Source organism: Dreissena polymorpha, chromosome 3, assembly GCF_020536995.1.
Source record: "Dreissena polymorpha isolate Duluth1 chromosome 3, UMN_Dpol_1.0, whole genome shotgun sequence".
Taxonomy (NCBI): domain Eukaryota; kingdom Metazoa; phylum Mollusca; class Bivalvia; order Myida; family Dreissenidae; genus Dreissena; species Dreissena polymorpha.
This window is the reverse complement of record NC_068357.1, coordinates 29,386,507-29,407,704: the sequence shown is the minus strand read 5'-3', so window position 1 is coordinate 29,407,704 and position 21,198 is coordinate 29,386,507. Positions and strand designations below refer to the sequence as shown.

The 21,198-nt window shown below is 35.8% G+C and overlaps 1 protein-coding gene across 5 annotated transcripts in view; it reads left to right on the top strand.

The window, feature by feature from the left end:
- The window catches only part of LOC127873449 (uncharacterized), a 59,467-nt gene that overhangs the window by 27,298 nt on the left and 10,971 nt on the right, over positions 1-21,198 (top strand). For 4 of the 5 annotated variants that reach the window (XM_052417321.1, XM_052417320.1, XM_052417322.1 and 1 more), the window contains exons 6-11: positions 10,633-10,712; positions 14,237-14,485; positions 15,989-16,114; positions 17,244-17,450; positions 19,024-19,289; positions 20,359-20,500. In XM_052417321.1, coding sequence (XP_052273281.1) covers positions 10,633-10,712; positions 14,237-14,485; positions 15,989-16,114; positions 17,244-17,450; positions 19,024-19,289; positions 20,359-20,500 — 1,070 coding nt within the window. The remainder of the gene's footprint in view (positions 1-10,632; positions 10,713-14,236; positions 14,486-15,988; positions 16,115-17,243; positions 17,451-19,023; positions 19,290-20,358; positions 20,501-21,198) is intronic. The other variant, XM_052417324.1, reaches the window with a different exon arrangement.

Genomic DNA, 21,198 nt, shown 5'->3' with positions numbered 1-21,198 from the left:
TTAAATGGTTCTCCTTCCTTTTAAAAACTGTGTTGATAATTGTCCTTTGGTCCTAGCACAGGCTAGTGCTAGTTGGATAACACACAAACACAAAACTTGTAAAAGGCTCCAAGAGGCAATGCCTCTTCTTGTTAAATGGTTCTCCTTCTTCAATAAACTGTGTTGATAATTGTCCTTAGATCCTAGCACAGGCTAGTGCTAGTTGAATAAAACACAATAAGAAAACTAGTACCAGGCTTCCAGAGGCAATTACTCTTCTTGTTAAATGGATCTCCTTTTTAAATAAACCGTGTTGATAATTGTCCTTGATCCTAGCACAGGCTAGTGCTAGTTGAATACTGTGAAACCATTATTATTCGTCAGACATTAATTTTCGTCTTTTTCGTCCTTCGACCGATGGACGAATTTAAGATCCTAACGAACAATCATGTCCCATATTTGAAAGGCCTATTTGAAACAAATAAGACTGAATTACCGTAGGCATGAGGAATTTTAAATCCAGCGTAATCCACGCATATACACAGGGCTCAAAATTAACACTCGCACACTCGCAAAATGCGAGAAAAAAGATTGCAAGGTAAGTTATAAGCCACTAGTATTTCTTGCAAGTAAAGAAATAGTGAAAACAAACGAGTTATATTGCTAAAAGCTTTCGACGGCGTGAACGCTAAACCGTAGGTCAATTTTTTTAACGTCCGAATACCCATATGGGGAAGCGCGCACCTTGTTTTTAGACTTGTTTACTTATAGTACAGATACCCGGATGGTATTGATACAAAGAACATGAAACAGTCGACTATTCACACTCAAGTTAAATACGGTTTTGACACAAAGGGGTGTACATTATACAGTGTACTGACAACTGACATTTCCTGTAAAACGCGAATGCAATAAGGCTGTATCAAATGCGTCGACTTCGTTTAGGTATAATAGTGTTGATTAGCGCTAATTGTTAACAACTTTATTACCCAGTGTGTGTATTGTGTTTTTCAGGGGTGTCGCAGATTATACAGCCAACACGCGTCGAATCCGGATAAAAGACAATACTATTAAACGCAATTAAAATATGACGATGTGTGATCAACACCTGACTGAAATATATTCTGCGCTTTTATTACAAATTAATAAAGAACATATTGATTTGTGTTTGGTTGTCCGTGATTGTAATAGAAAAAGACTAATTGGCAATTGGCTTTGTTGTTTAAAACACTTGTTAATGGTTATTCAGTCCCACTTATCCGCTAATCATAACAAAGAAAGTGTCAATGAAATAAAATATAAAGGGACAGTTACTATCACCTGACATAACAGACTTGTTAATTGGCATATGCCAAACAAGGCCCACCTCCTTCAAGTGTCAACCCTCTTTCCCCAGCACGATTTTTTCGCAACCGCGTATTACATGTATTACAAACATTACAAACAAATCGGACGCTTTATTTTCAAAACCAGAAATGGACAAATTTAAGTGCTGACGAAATAGTCATTTTTGTAAAAAGGACGAAATTTTGTGCTGATGAAAATAAATGGTTTCACAGTATCACACAAGCACTTGACTTGTACCAGGCTTCAATAGGCAATATCTCTTCTTGTTTAATGGTTCTCCTTCCTTAAAACTGTGTTGATAATTGTCCTTAGGTCCTAGCACAGGCTAGTGCTAGTTGAATAAAACAAGAGCACAAAACTTGTACCAGGCTCCAAAAGGCAATACCTCTTCTTGTTAAATGGTTCTCCTTCTTCAATAAACTGTGTGATAATTGTCCTTAGATCTTGGCACAGGCTAGTGCTAGTTGAATAACACTCGAGCACAAAACTTGTACCAGGCTCCAAGAGGCAATACCTCTTCTTGTTAAATGGTTCTCCTTCTTCAATAAACTTTGTTGATAATTGTCCTTAGATCCTAGCACAGGCTAGTGCTAGTTGAATAACACACGAGCACTTAACTTGTACCAGGCTCCAAGAGGCAATACCTCTTCTTGTTAAATTGTTCTCCTTCCTTAAAAACTGTGTTGATAATTGTCCTTAGATCCTAGCACAGGCTAGTGCTAGTTGAATTACACACAAGCACTTGACTTGTACCAGGCTCCAAATGCAATAACTTTTCTTGGTTAATATTTTTATTTCTTTGTGCACATTGTTGATAATTGTCCTTAGATCTAGCACAGGCTAGTGCTAGTTGAATAACACACGAGCACACAACTTGTACCAGGCTCATAGAGGCAATACCTCTTCTTGTTAAATGTTTTTTCTTCCTTAAAACTGTGTTGATAATTGTCCTTAGATCCTAGCACAGTCTAGTGCTAGTTGAATAACACACGAGCACACATCTTGTACCAGGCTCCAAGAGGCAATACCTCTTCTTGTTAAATGGTTCTCCTTCTTCATTAAACTTTGTTGATAATTGTCCTTAGATCCTAGCACAGGCTAGTGCTAGTTGAATAACACTCGAGCACAAAACTTGTACCAGGCTCCAAGAGGCAATACCTCTTCTTGTTAAATGGTTCTCCTTCTTCAATAAACTTTGTTGATAATTGTCCTTAGATCCTAGCACAGGCTAGTGCTAGTTGAATAACACACGAGCACTTAACTTGTACCAGGCTCCAAGAGGCAATTCCTCTTCTTGTTAAATGGTTCTCCTTCTTCAATAAACTTTGTTGATAATTGTCCTTAGGTCCTAGAACAGGCTAGTGCTAGTTGAATAACACACAAGCACAAAACTAGTACCAGGCTCCAAATGCAATAACTTTTCTTGGTTAATAGTTTTTATTTCTTTTTGCTCATTGTTGATAATTGTCCTTAGGTCCTAGCACAGGCTAGTGCTAGTTGACAAACACACGAGCACAAAATTTGTACCAGGCTCTAAGAGGCAATACCTCTTCTTGTTAAATGGTTCTCCTTCTTCAATAAACTTTGTTGATAATTGTCCTTAGGTCTTAGCACAGGCTAGTGCTAGTTGAATAACACACGAGCACAAAACTTGTACCAGGCTCCAAGAGGCAATACCTCTTCTTGTTAAATGGTTCTCCTTCCTTAAAAACTGTGTTGATAATTGTCCTTAGGTCCTAGCACAGGATAGTGCTAGTTGAATAACACACAAGCACAAAACTTGTACCAGGCTCCAAGAGGCAATACCTCTTCTTGTTAAATGGTTCTCCTTCCTTAAAAAACTGTGTTGATAATTGTCCTTAGGTCCTAGCACAGGATAGTGCTAGTTGAATAACACACAATCACATAACTTGTACCAGGCTCCAAGAGGCAATACCTCTTCTTGTTAAATGGTTCTCCTTCCTTAAAAACTGTGTTGATAATTGTGCTTAGGTCCTTGCACAGGCTAGTGCTAGTTAAATAACACACAAGCACAAAACTTGTACCAGGCTCCAAGAGGCATTACTTCTTCTCGTTAAATGGTTCTCCTTCTTTAATAAACTTTATTGATAATTGTCCTTAGATCCTAGCACAGGCTAGTGCTAGTTGAATAACACACAAGCACAAAACTTGTACCAGGCTTCAAGAGGCAATACCTCTTCTTGTTAAATGGTTCTCCTTCTTCAATAAACTTTGTTGATAATTGTCCTTAGATCCTAGCACAGGCTAGTGCTAGTTGAATAACACACAAGCACAAAACTTGTACCAGGCTCCAAGAGGCAAAACCTCTTCTTGTTAAATGGTTCTCCTTCCTTAAAAACTGTGTTGATTATTGTCCTTATATCCTAGCACAGACTAGTGCTAGTTGAATAACACACAAGCACAAAACTTGTACCAGGCTCCAAAAGGCAATACCTCTTCTTGTTAAATGGTTCTCCTTCTTCAATAAACTGTGTGATAATCGTCCTTAGATCCTAGAACAGGCTAGTGCTAGTTGAATAACACACAAGCACAAAACTAGTACCAGGCTCCAAGAGGCAATACCTCTTCTTGTTAAATGGTTCTCCTTCTTCAATAAACTTTGTTGATAATTGTCCTTAGATCCTAGCACAGACTAGTGCTAGTTGAATAACACACAAGCACAAAACTTGTACCAGGCTCCAAGAGGCAATACCTCTTCTTGTTAAATGGTTCTCCTTCCTTAAAAACTGTGTTGATAATTGTCCTTAGATCCTAGCACAGGCTAGTGCTAGTTGAATAACACACAATCACAAAACTTGTATCAGGCTCATAGAGGCAATAACTCTTGTAAAATGGTTCTTCCTCCTTAAAACTGTGTTGAAAATTGTCCTTAGGTCCTAGCACAGGCTAGTGCTAGTTGAATAACACACAAGCACAAACTTGTACCAGGCTCCAAGAGGCAATACCTCTTCTTGTTAAATGGTTCTCCTTTCTTAAAAACTGTGTTGATAATTGTCCTTAGATCCTAGCACAGGCTAGTGCTAGTTGAATAACACACAAGCACAAAACTTGTACCAGGCTCCAAGAGGCAATACCTCTTCTTGTTAAATGGTTCTCCTTCTTCAATAAACTGTGTTGATGATTGTCCTTAGATCCTAGCACAGGCTAGTGCTAGTTGAATAACACACAAGCACAAAACTTGTACCAGGCTCCAATAAGCAATAAGTTTTCTTGGTTAAAGCGAGATTATACGATTTTGTCAAATATTTATTAATTTATATAAAATGTGTAAAAAAACTTATTAAATCTATATTTTAATATAAATTAAAACAAAAGTTAAGAAGAACATGTGTCGAAAAATGCGAAATAAGCCAGATATTTATTTTTGATATCGAAAATGTTTGTACAGTCGAATTAGCCAGCATGTAAATCATGCATGTACGATTTGAATCAAAATTTAGTTTAATGGTTCCTTTTAAATTCCTGCAACGATATCTGTTCATACGACACACGAGCACTAACGAAATAAAAGAATGCTTCGGTAATTGTTGGAAAATATGTACGAAATATCTTTGTCACAATCGGCTTGGGGGGGGGGGGCTAATTTGTCTTTGCTGCATTTTATGAAATTCGTCTTCAATGTATAATTTTTCTTGCCTATTTTGTGTTTTTGTAACATATTTTATCAAAAAATTACAATTTAACACATACAAAAAAATCGCATAATCTCGCTTTAATGGTTTTTATTCCTCTGTACACATTGTTGATAGTTGTCCTTAGATCCTAGCACAGATTATTGCTAGTTGAATTACACAAGAGCACAAAACTTGAACCAGGCTACAATAAGCAATAACTTTTATTATTTAATGGTTTTCCTTCCTAAATCAACTGTGTTGATAATTGTCCTTAGGTCCTAGCTCAGGCTAGTGCTAGTTGAATAACACACAAGCACATAACTTGTACCAGGCTCCAAGAGGCAATACCTCTTCTTGTTAAATGGTTCTCCTTCCTTAAAAACAGTGTTGATAATTGTTCTTAGATCCTAGCACAGGCTAGTGCTAGTTGAATAACACACAAGCACTTGACTTGTACCAGGCTCCAAGAGGCAATACCTCTTCTTGTTAAATGGTTCTCCTTCCTTAAAAACAGTGTTGATAATTGTCCTTAGATCCTAGCAAAGACTAGTGCTAGTTGAATAACACACAAGCACTTGACTTGTACCAGGCTCATAGAGGCAATAACTCTTCTTGTTAAATGGTTCTTCTTCCTTAAAACTGTGTTGATAATTGTCCTTAGATCCTAGCACAGTCTAGTGCTAGTTGAATAACACACGAGCACAAAACTTGTACCAGGCTCATAGAGGAAATACCTCTTCTTGTTAAATGGTTTTTCTTCCTTAAAACTGTGTTGATAATTGTCCTTAGATCCTAGCACAGTCTAGTGCTAGTTGAATAACACACTGTCACAAAACTTGTACCAGGTTCCAAAAGGCAATACCTCTTGTTTAATGGTTCTCCTTCTTCAATGAACTTTGTTGATAATTGTCCTTAGATCCTAGCACAGGCTAGTGCTAGTTGAATAACACATGAGCACAAAACTTGTACCAGGCTCCAAGAGGGAATACCTCTTCTTGTTAAATGGTTCTCCTTCTTCAATAAACTTTGTTGATAATTGTCCTTAGATCCTAGCACAGGCTAGTGCTAGTTGAATAACACACAAGCACAAAACTTGTACCAGGCTCATAGAGGCAATAACTCTTGTAAAATGGTTCTTCCTCCTTAAAACTGTGTTGATAATTGTCCTTAGGTCCTAGCACAGGCTAGTGCTAGTTGAATAACACATGAGCACATACTTGTACCAGGCTCCAAGAGGCAATACCTCTTCTTGTTAAATGGTTCTCCTTTCTTAAAAACTGTGTTGATAATTGTCCTTAGATCCTAGCACAGGCTAGTGCTAGTTGAATAACACACGAGCACAAAACTTGTACCAGGCTTCAAGAGGCAATACCTCTTCTTGTTAAATGGTTCTCCTTCCTTAAAAACTGTGTTGATAATTGTGCTTAGATCCTAGCACAGACTAGTGCTAGTTGAATAACACACAAGCACAAAACTTGTACCAGGCTCCAAGAGGCAAAACCTCTTCTTGTTAAATGGTTCTCCTTCTTCAATAAACTGTGTTGATGATTGTCCTTAGATCCTAGCACAGACTAGTGCTAGTTGAATAACACACAAGCACAAAACTTGTACCGGGCTCCAATAAGCAATAACTTTTCTTGATTAAAGTGAGAGTATACGATTTATTCAAATATTTCTTAATTTATGTTAAATGTGTAAAAAAACTTATTAAACCTATATTTTAATATAAATTAAAATAAAAGTTAAGAAGAACATGTGTCGAAAAATGCGAAATAAGCCAGATATTTAATTCTGATATCGAAAATGTTTGTACAGTCGAATTCCCCAGCATGTAAATCATGCATGTACGATTTGAATAAAAATTTAGTTTAATGGTTCATTTTAAATTCCTGCAACGATATCTGTTCATACGACACACGAGCACTAAAAAAATAGAAGAATGCTTCGGTAATTGTTGCAAAATATGTACGAAATATCTTTGTCACAATCGGCTCAGGGGGGGGTGGGGCTAATTCGTCTTTGCTGCATTTTATGAAATTCTTCTTCAATGTATAATTTTTCTTGCCTTTTTTGTGTTTTTGTAACATATTTTATCAAAAAATTACAATTTAACACATACAAAAAAATCGAAAAATCTCGCTTTAATGGTTTTTATTCATCTGTACACATTGTTGATAGTTGTCCTTAGATCCTAGCACAGACTATTGCTAATTGAATTACAAAAGAGGACAAAACTTGAACTAGGCTACAATAAGCAATAACTCTTTTTATTTAATGGTTTTCCTTCTTTAATCAACTGTGTTGATAATTGTCCTTAGGTCCTAGCACAGGCTAGTGCTAGTTGAATAACACACAAGCACATAACTTGTACCAGGCTCATAGAGGCAATACCTCTTCTTGTTAAATGTTTTGTCTTCCTTAAAACTGTGTTGATAATTGTCCTTAGATCCAAGCACAGTCTAGTGCTAGTTGAATAACACACAAGCACAAAACTTGTACCAGGCTTCAAGAGGCAATACCTCTTGTTAAATGGTTCTCCTTCTTCAATAAACTTTGTTGATAATTGTCCTTAGATCCTAGCACAGGCTAGTAATAGTTGAATAACACACGAGCACAAAACTTGTACCAGGCTCCAAGAGACAATACCTCTTCTTGTTAAATGGTTCTCCTTCTTCAATAAACTTTGTTGATAATTGTCCTTAGATCCTAGCACAGGCTAGTGCTAGTTGAATAACACACTAGCACTTGACTTGTACCAGGCTCCAAGATGCAATACCTCTTCTTGTTAAATGGTTCTCCTTCTTCAATAAACTTTGTTGATAATTGTCCTTAGATCCTAGCACAGACTAGTGCTAGTTGAATAACACACGAGCACAAAACTTGTACCAGGCTCCAAGAAGCATCAACTCTTCTTGTTAAATGGTTTTCCTTCTTCAATAAACTGTGTTGATGATTGTCCTTAGATCCTAGCACAGGCTAGTGCTAGTTGAATAACACACTAGCACTTGACTTGTACCAGGCTCCAAGAGGCAATACCTCTTCTTGTTAAATGGTTCTCCTTCCTTAAAAACTGTGTTGATGATTGTCCTTCGATCCTAGCACAGGCTAGTGCTAGTTGAACTACACACAAGCACTTGACTTGTACCAGGCTCCAATAGGCAACAACCTTTCTTGTTTTATGGTTTTTATTCAGTTTTACAAATTGTTGATAATTGTCCTTAGATCCTATCACAGGCTAGTGCTAGTTGAAAAACACACAAGCACAAAACACACACATACTAGGCTCCAAGAGGACAAATGGATCCTTGCATTCTAAGGCTCATGGTAGTTGAATAACACACAATCCCATAAATTGTACCAGCCTCAAAGATGCAAAAAAAACTTTGTTTATTTTCTTCCTTTAGTTGCATTGATGATAATTGTCATCGGATCCTAGCACATACTAGTGTTAGTTGGATACCAGGCAAGCACATAAATTATTTAAGAGATCAGAACAGAACATAAATTGTATCAGGCTCCAAAATGTTGTTATTGTTTAAATGTTTTTCATGTTTTGTTAAGGATAGTAAATGTCCCCATCCTGTGCTTGTTGTAATTATAGACAAGCACACAGTTTGTACCAAATTCCATCAGGCATGGTGCATAAGTGTCTAATAGCCAAGTATTCAAAATGCTATAAGTCCCACTTTGATGCAACATTATAAAAGCTTTTTTAATATTGATACTTACTATCTGAATTCCTGATTTTTTTTCACAAATGCTTAATAAGACTTATAACGAAGGTTTAATAAGCTGGAATAATGATTAATGAAATCTAGACCAACATTTTATACCCAGTGTTGTTTCTAGTGTCACCCTGGTAGTGATTTCTGACACAAGGTCTATCACCAGCCCTTAACCCAAGCTCAGGCATAGAACCTCCTTGCTTTGAACTGGCAGATTGCTCAATCAGTCTTGTGATTGCTGTTTGAGTGATTACCTGTGATGCCTTAGTTGGCACTAACTAATTAATGGCTAATTAATTTAAGTGATATGTAATCAGCTGTAGTGGCTGATGTGTTTGTTCACACATTTCCCTATTATTTCACACCTTATGTTGGTATATACCTTATGCTGGATGGAAAAGAAAATTACCTTTGATCTTCTATAAAACTATTTCTTTCTTAAAATTAGTGCTAAGATTATTTAATAATATATATTGTTTGAACAGGAAATAATAAAGTGTTGTAGGATATAATTTTATTTTAGTAGTTAACTTTTAATTAATTTTGTATAAGAGGTTTTTATCATTTGTAAAATTGTCAATGCAATTTTTCTGGCAAACCAAGAAAGATGTATTTAGGTATGTTAATGTGAATTATATTGTTTTGTTGTGTTATATTATCAGTAAAATAAATAATGTCATTACTTTCTTATTTCTCATAATGTTATTTATGAGCATCACATTGAGTATAGAAATGTGAATGTCACTGTAATACCCACTTACTGGATGAAATAATTAGAACCTTTACAGGGCTGTGGTAATTCTTTACTTGACAATTTGTATTTGACTGTTGGACTTTCACTGCCAAATTAATTTTGATCATTCTTAGAAATAATAATTATAATAATCAAACTCATATAACTTTCTTACTTTTTAATATTTTACATTCACATTTACACAGTAGTTATATAACTGAACAAAGATAAAAAATCTTTTGGTATGAAATGTACCAATTAAGCAGACTTATACTAATACTTAATAATGTAATATATTGACATTGTGTATTTTTTGACAAAAATATTAATATAACATGCATTTGTGATAAACGTCTTCTGCATTTAGAGACATATAGACATCTCATATTTAATCACATAATTTTAACCGTAATGATCATTAACTACATTATCTAAATCCCATAAATATGTTCTTCTTTATCTTTGTGAGCTTAATTGTCTAATTTTGTTCGGACAAAAAAAGCAATCAGAAATTAGGAAACTTATGCAATGTTTAACCCTTTACATGCTGGGAAATTTGTCGTCTGCTAAAATGTTGTCTGCTCAATTTCTAAAATTAGCATTTTCTTCGATTTTTTTCAAAGAATACTATCAGAATAGCAAACAGTTTGGATCTTGATGAGACGCCACGTTCTGTGGCGTCTCATCTGGATCCAAACTGTTTGCACAGGCCTTAAAAATTCGGTTCCCGCACTGAAAGAGTTAATATAATGATGAATGTATTATTCTTATTAGCAATTACTTAAATAAATAGATACTATCGCTGCACAATAATGAAGATTCATTTTGTATTATTAGTAGTATGTATGTATTGTAGTATGAAGTAATTATGATATTCAAATTTATCTTGTATAACAAGTGCGATAGGTAACACTATATTTACACAGATAAGCCACTGTTGTGCCAAAAGTTTGTACTTAAATTTTATTGTCAACATGTCCGTTAAAAAGTACAAGTCAGAGTGTGAACAGATCAAACTTTCAATTAATATAATGGTATTATATTCTTATATGATGAAATAGTGACTAATAGTGAAGGTCTTGGTTAAAAAACATATTACTGTCTTTACTGTTCTTTTTGACAAGTAGATTCTTGAATTAAACTTCTCCATGGACAATTAAATAGTTTATATTTCCAAAGCCTCGATTATGAGATGTGTATGTTGTGTTTTCAGGACCACCTGACTTGCCTGGCTTGATGACTGGTGAGAGTGATCAGGAAACAAAAATCAACAAGCCGCACTCAAATATAATTGTAAGTTCTGAGTGAAAAATCTCTATGCTGTATAGGTTTTTGATCTTGATTTAGTAAAAATCTGGAATGCACTTTTTAGCTCATCTATCTTTTGAAAAAAAATTTAGCTATTGTCATAAATTCACCTTGGCGTTTGCGTACGGTTAAGTTTTGTGTTTAGGTCCACTTTTCTCATAAAGTATCAAAGCTATTGCATTCAAACTTGGCACACTTACTTACTATCATGAGGGGACTGGGCAGGCAAAGTTAGATAACGCTGGCGTGCATTTTGACAGAATTATGTGCCCTTTAAGTTTTTATACTTAGAAAATTGAAAATTTGGTTAAGTTTTGTGTTTACAGGTAGGTCCACTTTATTCCTAAAGTATCAAAGCTATTGCTTTCATAATTGCGACACTTACTAACTTTCACAAGGGGACTGTGCAGGCAAAGTTATGTAACTCTGACTGGCATTTTGACATAATTATGGCCCCTTTAAACTTAGAAAATTGAAAATTTCGTTAAGTTTTGTGTTTTGGTCCACTTTACTCCTAAAGTATCATAGCTATTGCTTTCAGACTTGGAATACTCGCAAACTATCATAAGGGGACTGTACAGGACAAGTTGCATAACTCTGGTTGTCATTTTGACGGAATTATGACCCTTTTTTGACTTAGTATCTTTGAATATATGGTTAAATTTTGTGTTTACATCCACTTTACTTCTAAAGTATCAAGGCTATTGCTTTCAAACTTCAAATACTTTCATACTATCATGAGGGTACTGTACCTGGCAAGTTGAATTTTACCTTGACCTTTGAATGACCTTGACTCAAGGTCAAATAATTAAATTTTGCTAAAATTGCCATGACTTCGTTATTTGTGATCAGATTTAATTGATACTTTGACAAAACAACTCTTACCTGACATACTACAATAGACTCCACCCAAACCATCCCCCATGCCCCCCCCCCCCCCCCAAATCAAAGTACTGACAGTACTGGTGTGACGATGCTTTTGAAGAGGATGGATATATAAAAGCATCAATTTAAGTTGATCTACATCATCACAATTGTGTATGTGGGTACAAAAAAAAAATTTGGTACAAACATTTTGGGAACGAAAAAATTATGCCAAAACAAACATTTGGTTACGAAAAAAAAATTGGAACAAAAAAAAAATGGATACGAAAAAATTTTGGTAAGGAAAAAAGATTGGGGGTACGGGGATGTAGTACCCCTGGGGAACTTGACCCACAATCACACATTCTTGGCCCTTTCCTTCAAACATCGGATAAGTACCTCGAAGGCAATAGTATGAATACACATTTATGGCGTACCATTTGGGTCGAAAGTCAACAAGACCTAGTAGGTAAAAAGAGAAATGTACTTTGACGTACAATATGTACGTCAAAGTACATTTGTTGTACTTCCATGTACAAAATTGTAATTTGACGTTCAAATCTTTACTGACCCTTGAGTGTTAGCCAATCAGAAGAAGCCTTACATTTGTTGCTTTTAGAGATATTTGACATTGAACATTACTATTATTATTATTTATACCAAATTATGCGACTATCGATCGCTAACTCATAAATAGTGTGCGTATTTATTGACCTGGCGTGGCGGAATTAACCTCTGACTTATGCAAATAATGGTAAACGGCTTTTAAGAAATCAGCTTTCAAGCGACTTCAGGCTAATCTGGATCCAAACTGGCCACAATCGCCTTAATGTCTCTTTTACTGTGACACAGTTCATTTGACTTTAAAATGATATTTAATACATTCGATTGGTGTATAACGTATAGCTAAGGACTTTGAGTCTCATTTCAACGTAAACACCATGCATTCAGTAATTAAACCTTTAAACCTCGAAAGACAAATGTCTTTCCTATTCAAACATGCCAGCGGTTTTAAAATTCCGACAAATATTTTTTGTTCACAGCGCAAATTTCAGGGTAAACTGATTCAGCAATTACCGGATCGCTTAGGTCTTTATCGGATTACATGTGTATCGTGTTATTTCTTGAAATTTTACCCAGCATTTGTAAAACATATTGCAAGATATGTACATTTCCAAAAAAGGAACTTCATGTCTGCGTTTAATAAGACCGAGTTCATGGAAATCGCTGCACAATTGATGAAGTTATGGCTGTTCAAAGCAATGTACCCTATATTTGGGTCGTTTTAAGTTGAATACCTTGGTATATATATTTGATAGTGAAAACTATGTTTTCAGAGAAATCGATTTTTCGTTAAAATTTTATTATTTTTCATTCAAAATGATGTTTTTACTAATAAATATCATAGCCACCCGCTACCCACATGTGTATTGGACAACTTCAATTGAGTTTTCATTAAGTTTGAGACAATCCACACATTCCCGAATCTGTGTCGCCACATGTCCGTTATTCACTAAATCACGAGTTGCAGCTCTCATGCTTATTTTATGTGGTACGCATCAATTTGGTTTCTGAGCATTCTCACTTTTAGAAAGGACACATTATACTACAATATTACATCAATGAACATAATGTTTACCAAACAAAATCTGTAAAATTCAGGAAACCATACGTGTTCACTTTTCCTTTCGTCACAAAAATGGTGCGTACATAACGTGACCTTTCTTTGCTTTCGAAAAAAGAAACAATTGTAAGTTAAACATTGACACACGTCAACTAAAACATGAATCGACTGAACAATGATAGGCATTTTGTATTCAATTCATATAACACTATAAATCTTTACATAAAAAATAAAAGTATTTTGCAAAAAACTTTTAACCTAATCCGTTACTCACTAAAATCCGCTATACACCAATTGACTGTACTAAAATAGAAAGAAGAAATAATACAAACCTGTAATATGAGTAAAGACTTTGTAATCAATGTTTTCAGGATAGCTTGGTGATCTGCAAATCCCATGTGAAATGTTGATATCCGGTATCATAGTCATTCAATAAGTCGCAAAATGCTCGAATACAATTTACAACTCAACATGTAACTTAAATTGATAACTAAAAATACTAGTTTTGCCGTGTCAAGCTGTCAAGATCCAGAAAGTCCTGCATTTACATCGAATGCATCCATTGAATTCAATCCATTGTTGACATTAGCGGAGATTTAGTTAATAAATATAGACTATATACTATATAGGGGTTTAGCTAATCTAATGGCTAAATAATAAAAAAATAAACTCCTATATAGTATATAGACTATATACTATTTAGGGGTTTATTTTTATATTATTTAGCCATTAGATTAGCTTTATGGATATAATTGCTTACTTCTGTGCTTAAACAAATAAATGAACTATCATTTGAAAGCCAGAAATAATTTCAGTGTGTTAAAAAGTGAAAAATCAAATCAGTGTCCATAAAAAGATGAAAACAGACATATAAGCAATATGGTTATGATAAAACAAAAAGTTTCAATATCTTTTACCAGTGTAAAATCAAATAAAGATAATACACAAGTCATGTATTTGAGAATGGGACTAATTATGCTGAAAAGCAGATTTATATTTTTGTCAATTTTCTTCTCTTTAGTCTACAACTGAGATTGGGGTAAATGGAGTTGCTCAGCACGGTGTGGACGAGAGACGCAACCACTTCGGTATGAACAACAACAACAACACTGGTAGTGTGAATGGTGGGTTCGGTGCGAAAAAAAGTGTGGTCATACGGCACCCTAATGCTCGACCCCTGACAGACACAGGGACTGAGGGTCATGGTGCCCCGCCCAACTCCACCCAGAGGGCCTGGACAGACAGCCCCAGTCGTTTGCAGTCTAGTCAGGTAGGAAGAAAAGGGGCAGTTTTCTGTTATGACATCACTGCCAAACTAAGTCTGACAGAAAAATATTGGAGTCACTGTTGCGTTTTGGAACTATACTTTTGCATTTCCGATACTCAGTCGATTTAATTAAAACATATATATATTTATCCAGGTAGATGTGCAAGACAATTTTTTTAACGTAATGAGCCACTTATTTCTGAGTTATTGCCCTTCATAATAGAAGACAAAGCTGTGCAGGGATATGAGGTTATGACAGTGCTCTTGTCCATATTAATTTATAGGCTCGTGTTAATTGCAGTCTTGGGTTATTCAGTTGCCATTAAAATATAAAGAACAGTTTTAACTTTTGAGAATTGACTTGAAGTTGTAAAATTTATTAGAATAGCACTTTAATAATGCACTTAAGATGCACCACTTTCAGTAGAAGTAGTATTATTACATCAAAGAAAAATGTTCCAAGTCCTAGATTTTAATATTAATCACATTTTTGAAAACTGTATAGTTAAGAACTGTAAATTCCAAATCAGATGTTGATGTTTGTTTTTGTTATAAAAATGTATAAATGGTTCCATTTTATGTGGTCTATTCAATTAAATGTGATTTATTTTGTCTCTTATGCAAATTGTGTTTTCTGTAGTTTGACAATGGTGTTTTTAACAAGGTTAATAATGAAGTTGAAAATACTATTTATTAGATTGGAATATGATGGACGGGTCAGCATGCGGATGTGTGAGGGTGAAACAGGTGGTTTTTAGTCAACCTACATTAGTTGGCATTGACCGATCTCGGTGAAACTTTGGATGTAGCAAATTTGCATGGAATCCTAGTTTTGGATTGTATTTAAGTGGTGTCAGGTCAAGGTGAAAGTCATTAGCTAAAAATGGAAACAGTTTTCACCCAAGAACATGAGCTTTGATGTAGATATTGCATTGAAATTTATGTGTAGCTACCTTCAATAAAGACCTGGCTTGGGATTGAATTTGTGTTCAATTATATGAAGGTCAAGGGCACTTTAACTGGAAATAGAAAAAACTGTTTTCTGCTCAATAGCTTACATAAGACTAGTGCATGCTATTGCATAAGTATTAAAATAAAATCGAGAACTGAAACATTGAAAGCCTGGTTTTATTTGATATTGCCATGTAACATTTTTATGCCCCCCGAAGGAGGGCATATAGTGATCGGACTGTCCGTCTTTCCGTTACACTTTGCATTTAGGTTTCGCATCTAGGTTTCGAAATGCTCATAACTTCTATGTCGCTTCAGATAGCAATTTGATGTTCGGCATGCATGTGTATCTCATGGAGCTGCACATTTTGAGTGACGAAAGGTCAAGGTCATCCTTTAAGGTCAAAGGTCAAAGATATGGCTTCAAAGCGGCGCTGAAGGGAGCATTGTGTTTCTGACAAACACATATCTTGTTGTTGTTTATAATTTATTTATTTATGCTAAATATGTTGTCTCTGTTGTCCATATAAAAAATGTGATAATTCTGTTGTCAAGGGTAACAACGGTGTGTCCAGCACGAGTCCCTCGGTGGAAGATCGGCTGCGTCAGTTGATCAGCAGCAAGCAGTCACTGGCCTCTACGGGGTCCTCTAATGGGCCTGTGGGGCGACTAAACAACCAGGTACCTTCCCAGAGCACACCCCTGTAATAACTCCTAGATGTTGTGTGTTGGAACAATGGGGCTCAAGCTAGACAAACCTGTATCACATGTTATATAATTTGTCTGATTAAGCTGATACTGTGGAAAAGAGCAGTTTATAAGTATAAAAAATGGGTGATGATTTTGAAAAATCTACTTATAATGAAATGTTTATGCTAGCCATAGAATTAAATGCACGAGGTTTAAGCTTTAATTAAAATTTGATGCAAACTTTTTTTAACTTTAAAGCACCCATTAATATTTATAGTGATATTTATAGTGATAGATACAGTGATCACATTTACATTGCCTTTATTTTACCAAGGTGTCTGTGTACTTAGCATCAAAGAACGATGCATAATTAAAATCCACTCCGATTAATTTACTAACTTTGCAATACCAAGTGAAATATGTTTTCAAGTTTGGCTTGAGCTTCACTGTATTTGTGTATGGTGGTGGCAGGTTGAGAGACTTGTGTATTGTTTTGGTGACCTTTTACAGTGCAGGCATGGATTGAAAACTCATCTACATCCTAGACTACAATTTAAGTATATACAAATATATATGGAGCTATTAAAAGATGAAGATTTCAGGTTAATAATAATTTAATAATTTTCATCTCAAATTGTTATTCAGTTATTGCGTTCACTTTCACGCTCACCTTTTTCCATATGATGTTTAACAAAATATGATCAAGTGGTAATGAAGAAATGGCAGGGCCAGAAGAACAGTCATGTTTTGAGAAGTATATCTTGATTAAAGGCTTGATTTTATTGTAAAAATACATTTTTAAGCAATAATTAGATGTGTTTTTAAGTAATAATACATTTGATGCCTTCTATACAATTTACAGTTTAAAAACAACATGAAGCATAAACAAAGCAAATATATTTTTACGTACAAAAACTTCCATTCTTTCGTTTTTTAATGATCTGCAATCTTTTACTAGAAACAGGCAATAGTTTAGTTTCCACTCTTTTAAATAAGCATAACATAGCTAGTTTGCTTCTGATGCCTGCATTTCTTCAATACCCCCACCCCGGCATGCTGTGTACATGGATACCATCCTCACTACTAACATGTGTGTGTTTGCACCCCCTTTGTTGTTTAGGGTTACTATGGTTACTCACCTGGTGGAGGGTATTTTCATGGCGGGGGAAGCGAAGTGTTCGAAGATGAAGGGGAAGTGCTTGTTGTCCCCCCTCCCGCTGCTCGACATTCGACAGATTTCGAAATGTTCATGTATACAGATTCTTATGGACCAGGATATAGGCATTTGTCAAATGAAAATCCTACTCAGAGGTCACAGGGTTATGTGGTAGGTTGTCTAAGCTACAGGTTTGTGCTTCGGGGCTTTGTTTACGCACTTTGTGTATTTTTAAGGGACATATTGACAGCTAATACTGTTATTTATTTTTGAAAATAATGTAATATTGTAAGAATTATTTTAATAATTATTACTTAATTAAGATATTTCACCTCACAAATATTTTCTTTAAATTTTCACCAAACCTGTACAATTTTATCTTTGCAAGATACATTACGGCATTTATTTGCGTGTTAACCCTTTCAGTGTGGGAACCGAATTTTAAAGGCCTTTGCAAACAGTTTGGATCCAGATGAGACGCCACAGAACGTCTCATCAGGACCCAAACTATTTGCTATTCTGATAGTATTCTTTGAAAAAAATAGAAGAAAATGCTAATTTTAAAAATTCAGCAGACAACATTTTAGCAGACGACAAATTTCCCAGCATGCAAAGGGTTCACAGTAATATGCTCTGACAAGACCATTCAAGCAAACACCAAGCTGCATGTAGTTTAGGCCATGAACAACATATTTAATATATTTATAATAATTATTGTAAAATTTGGTTCATGAGACACTTTGCACATGAGGTATGCAATGTGTAGTAATAGTAAAATCATTATGAAAGAAATTTGCATGTACTTGTGGGTTTATTTCACTGTTTTTACTATATATGAAGTAAGCTGAATTGCATGATTTCTGTAGTAATGTGTTCCTGCTGTAAATAAATAAAAGTGATTCTATCACTTACTTCAAAACTTTTCCAATATTTAGTTATTGTTATCCCCCGCCATAGGCGGAGGGATATTGTTTTGGCATTGTCCGTCCGTCTTTCCGTGCGTCCGTCCGTCCGGAGCCATATCTTGGAAGTGCTTTCGCGGATTTCATTGAAACTTGGTATTAGTATATATATGGATAATATGATGATGCACGCCAAATGGCATTGTACAACATCTGATAGTAACAGAGTTATGGCCCTTTGTATCTTGATAAAATGCTTTTTTGTGTGTCCAGAGCCACATCTTGGAAGTGCTTTGGCGGATTTCATTGAAACTTGGTATGAGTGTCCAGAAGCATATTTGCGGGGGATATCAATTCAACGAATTTGCTTGTTACTATATATAAACGTGGGAATACTTTGAATATAGACTGTTTAAAGACAAATGTTGGAGAAATATTGTCTATACACCTTTTTAATCACCATTTGTCCAATGTAGCGTGATATAGTTTAAATGACAGTAATTATTTATGTCAATGTATGAATTCTTAAAATTCAGATTAATAATTTTTATTGTGATTTTATCAGACCGTTTCAATAATAAAGTTGTATTGATTTTAAATAAAAGTTACAATTCTTTAATGAGGTTAAATTCTAAAATGTATTTCAAAATTAATTTTGCGCAAGCAATGTGTTATCCAAACCTTGATTTATCAATAACAATAGTATAAAGAAAAGTTCAATTTTAGAAAAAAAGCTAATTTTGCAGCCAATAACTGTAAAACTCCATTTGCTCCAGCTGCCAAAAAAAAAATGTGTCAGATTGATTCCAAACATTTTTGATGTTGTCTCGTTCTTTCCTCAGCCATCGAGGCCTGGTGAAAAGCGTGAGGGTTCTCGTGCCGACATCATTCGTTCCCGTCCACCATCTGCAATTGCCTTCAGACAACCACACAACAACCCCCAGGTGGCCGGCGCCATAGTCAGGGCTAGACCCTCGTCGGCTGCCGGGAACATGACCGGCTCGTCATCTTATGGGCGGGATAATGCTGGCTATATTCCAGACAATGGATCTGCCTCCACTGGGCCTGCTGTCAATGGTTGGAGTAAACCTGGGGGGAATAATGAAAGGTAGTGGTTTATTATCCCCCGCCATAGGCAGAGGGATATTGTTTTGGCGTTGTCCGTCCATCCTTCCGTCCGTCCGTCCGTCTTTCCGTCTGTCCGTCCGTCCGGAGCCATATCTTGGAAGTGCTTTGGCGGATTTCATTGAAAATTGGTATGAGTATATATATGTATAACAGGATGATGCACGCCAAATGGCATTGTACACCATCAGTTAATAACAGAGTTATGGCCCTTTGTATCTTGAAAAAATGCTTTTTTGAGTGTAAAATATAATACTTTTGTGTCAAGAAGCATATTGGCGGGGGATATCAATTCAATGAATTTGCTTGTTTTAATATGTTGAATTGGAATCATTTTTATAAGAAAAATTTGATGATTGTTTTAATTGGATTGTGCTTTGATTTCCACCATAATATGAAACAATTGAAAAGTGGGAATATAATATACAGTAACACATCCATATGAGCCGGGCTGTGGGAAAACTGGACTTAATGCACAAAATAATCTGGGAGAGCACTTGCTGCCTTCCTTTAAACAAAGAATTCCATAATAGCGAATTTAAGTGTTGTCCCTGATAAGCCTGTGCACATGCATGAAGTTTGGTTTTCCCAGAGTGCATCTAATAAGTAATACAAAATTGATGAGTCGTGTTCTGAGAACATTGGGCGTAATGCATGTGCGTAAAGTGTCGTCCCAGATTAGCCTGTGCAATCTGCACATGCTAATCGGGGACGACACTTTCCCCTTTTATGACATTTTTTGTTTAAATGAAGTCTCTTCTTAGCAAAAATCCAATTTAGGCAGAAAGTGTCGTCCCTGATTAGCCTGTGCGGACTGCACAGGCTAATCTGGGACGACACTTTACTCACATGCATTATGCCCAGTTTTCTCAGAACGCGACTCATATTATATTGCAGTGATAGCCTGTTAAATCTTTTACTTTGCATACCACATACTGAACACTTAATGACAATATTAACCACATAAAGGTTAATCACAATAGAAACCCTATGTGCACCATCCTCTACCTATATTTCACACAAATTAATTTTCTTTTAAATTTAATCATCAGTCCGGTGAAAGAGTCGAGCAATGACCTGCGCAATGCATGGAACCGGCTGTACGGGTCAACCTCCCAGGCACCGCCCTATGTGTCTCCATCCATGCAGCGGGCTAGCCGCCAGCAGCAGCCCTTGGTGGGAACCTCTCAGCAGGTAGGAAACATAGCCATGCTTTGTACGTTTTTTTATGCCCCCGGTAGGGTGGCATATAGCAGTTGAACTGTCAGTCAGTATGTCAGTCAGTCTGTCCGTCCGAAAAAAACTTTATCATTGGCCATAACTTTTTCACTATTGAAGATAGCAACTTGATATTTGGAATGCATGTGTATCTCATGCAGCTGAACATTTTGAGTGGTGGAAGGTGAAGGTGAAGGTCATCCTTCAAGGATCATATGTCTAATAAATGGCGTCTGTCCGTCCGAAAACTTAAAAATTTGCCATAACTTTTTATGTCCCCCACTATAGTAGTGGGGGAAATATTGTTTTTGCCCTGTCTGTTGGTTGGTTGGTCTGTTGGTCTGTTGGTTGGTTTGCGCCAACTTCAACATTTGCAATAACTTTTGCAATATTGATGATAGCAACTTGATATTTGGCATGCATATGTATCGCATGGAGCTGCACATTTTGAGTGGTGAAAGGTCAAGGTCATCCTTCAAGGTCAAATGTCAAATATATGGGTCAAAATCGCTCATTTTATGAGTACTTTTGCAATATTGAAGATAGCAACTTGATATTTGGCATGCATGTGTATCTCATGGAGCTGCACATTTTGAGTGGTGAAAGGTCAAGGTCATCCTTCAAGGTCAGAGGTCAAATATATGTGGCCAAAATTGCTCATTTTATGAGTACTT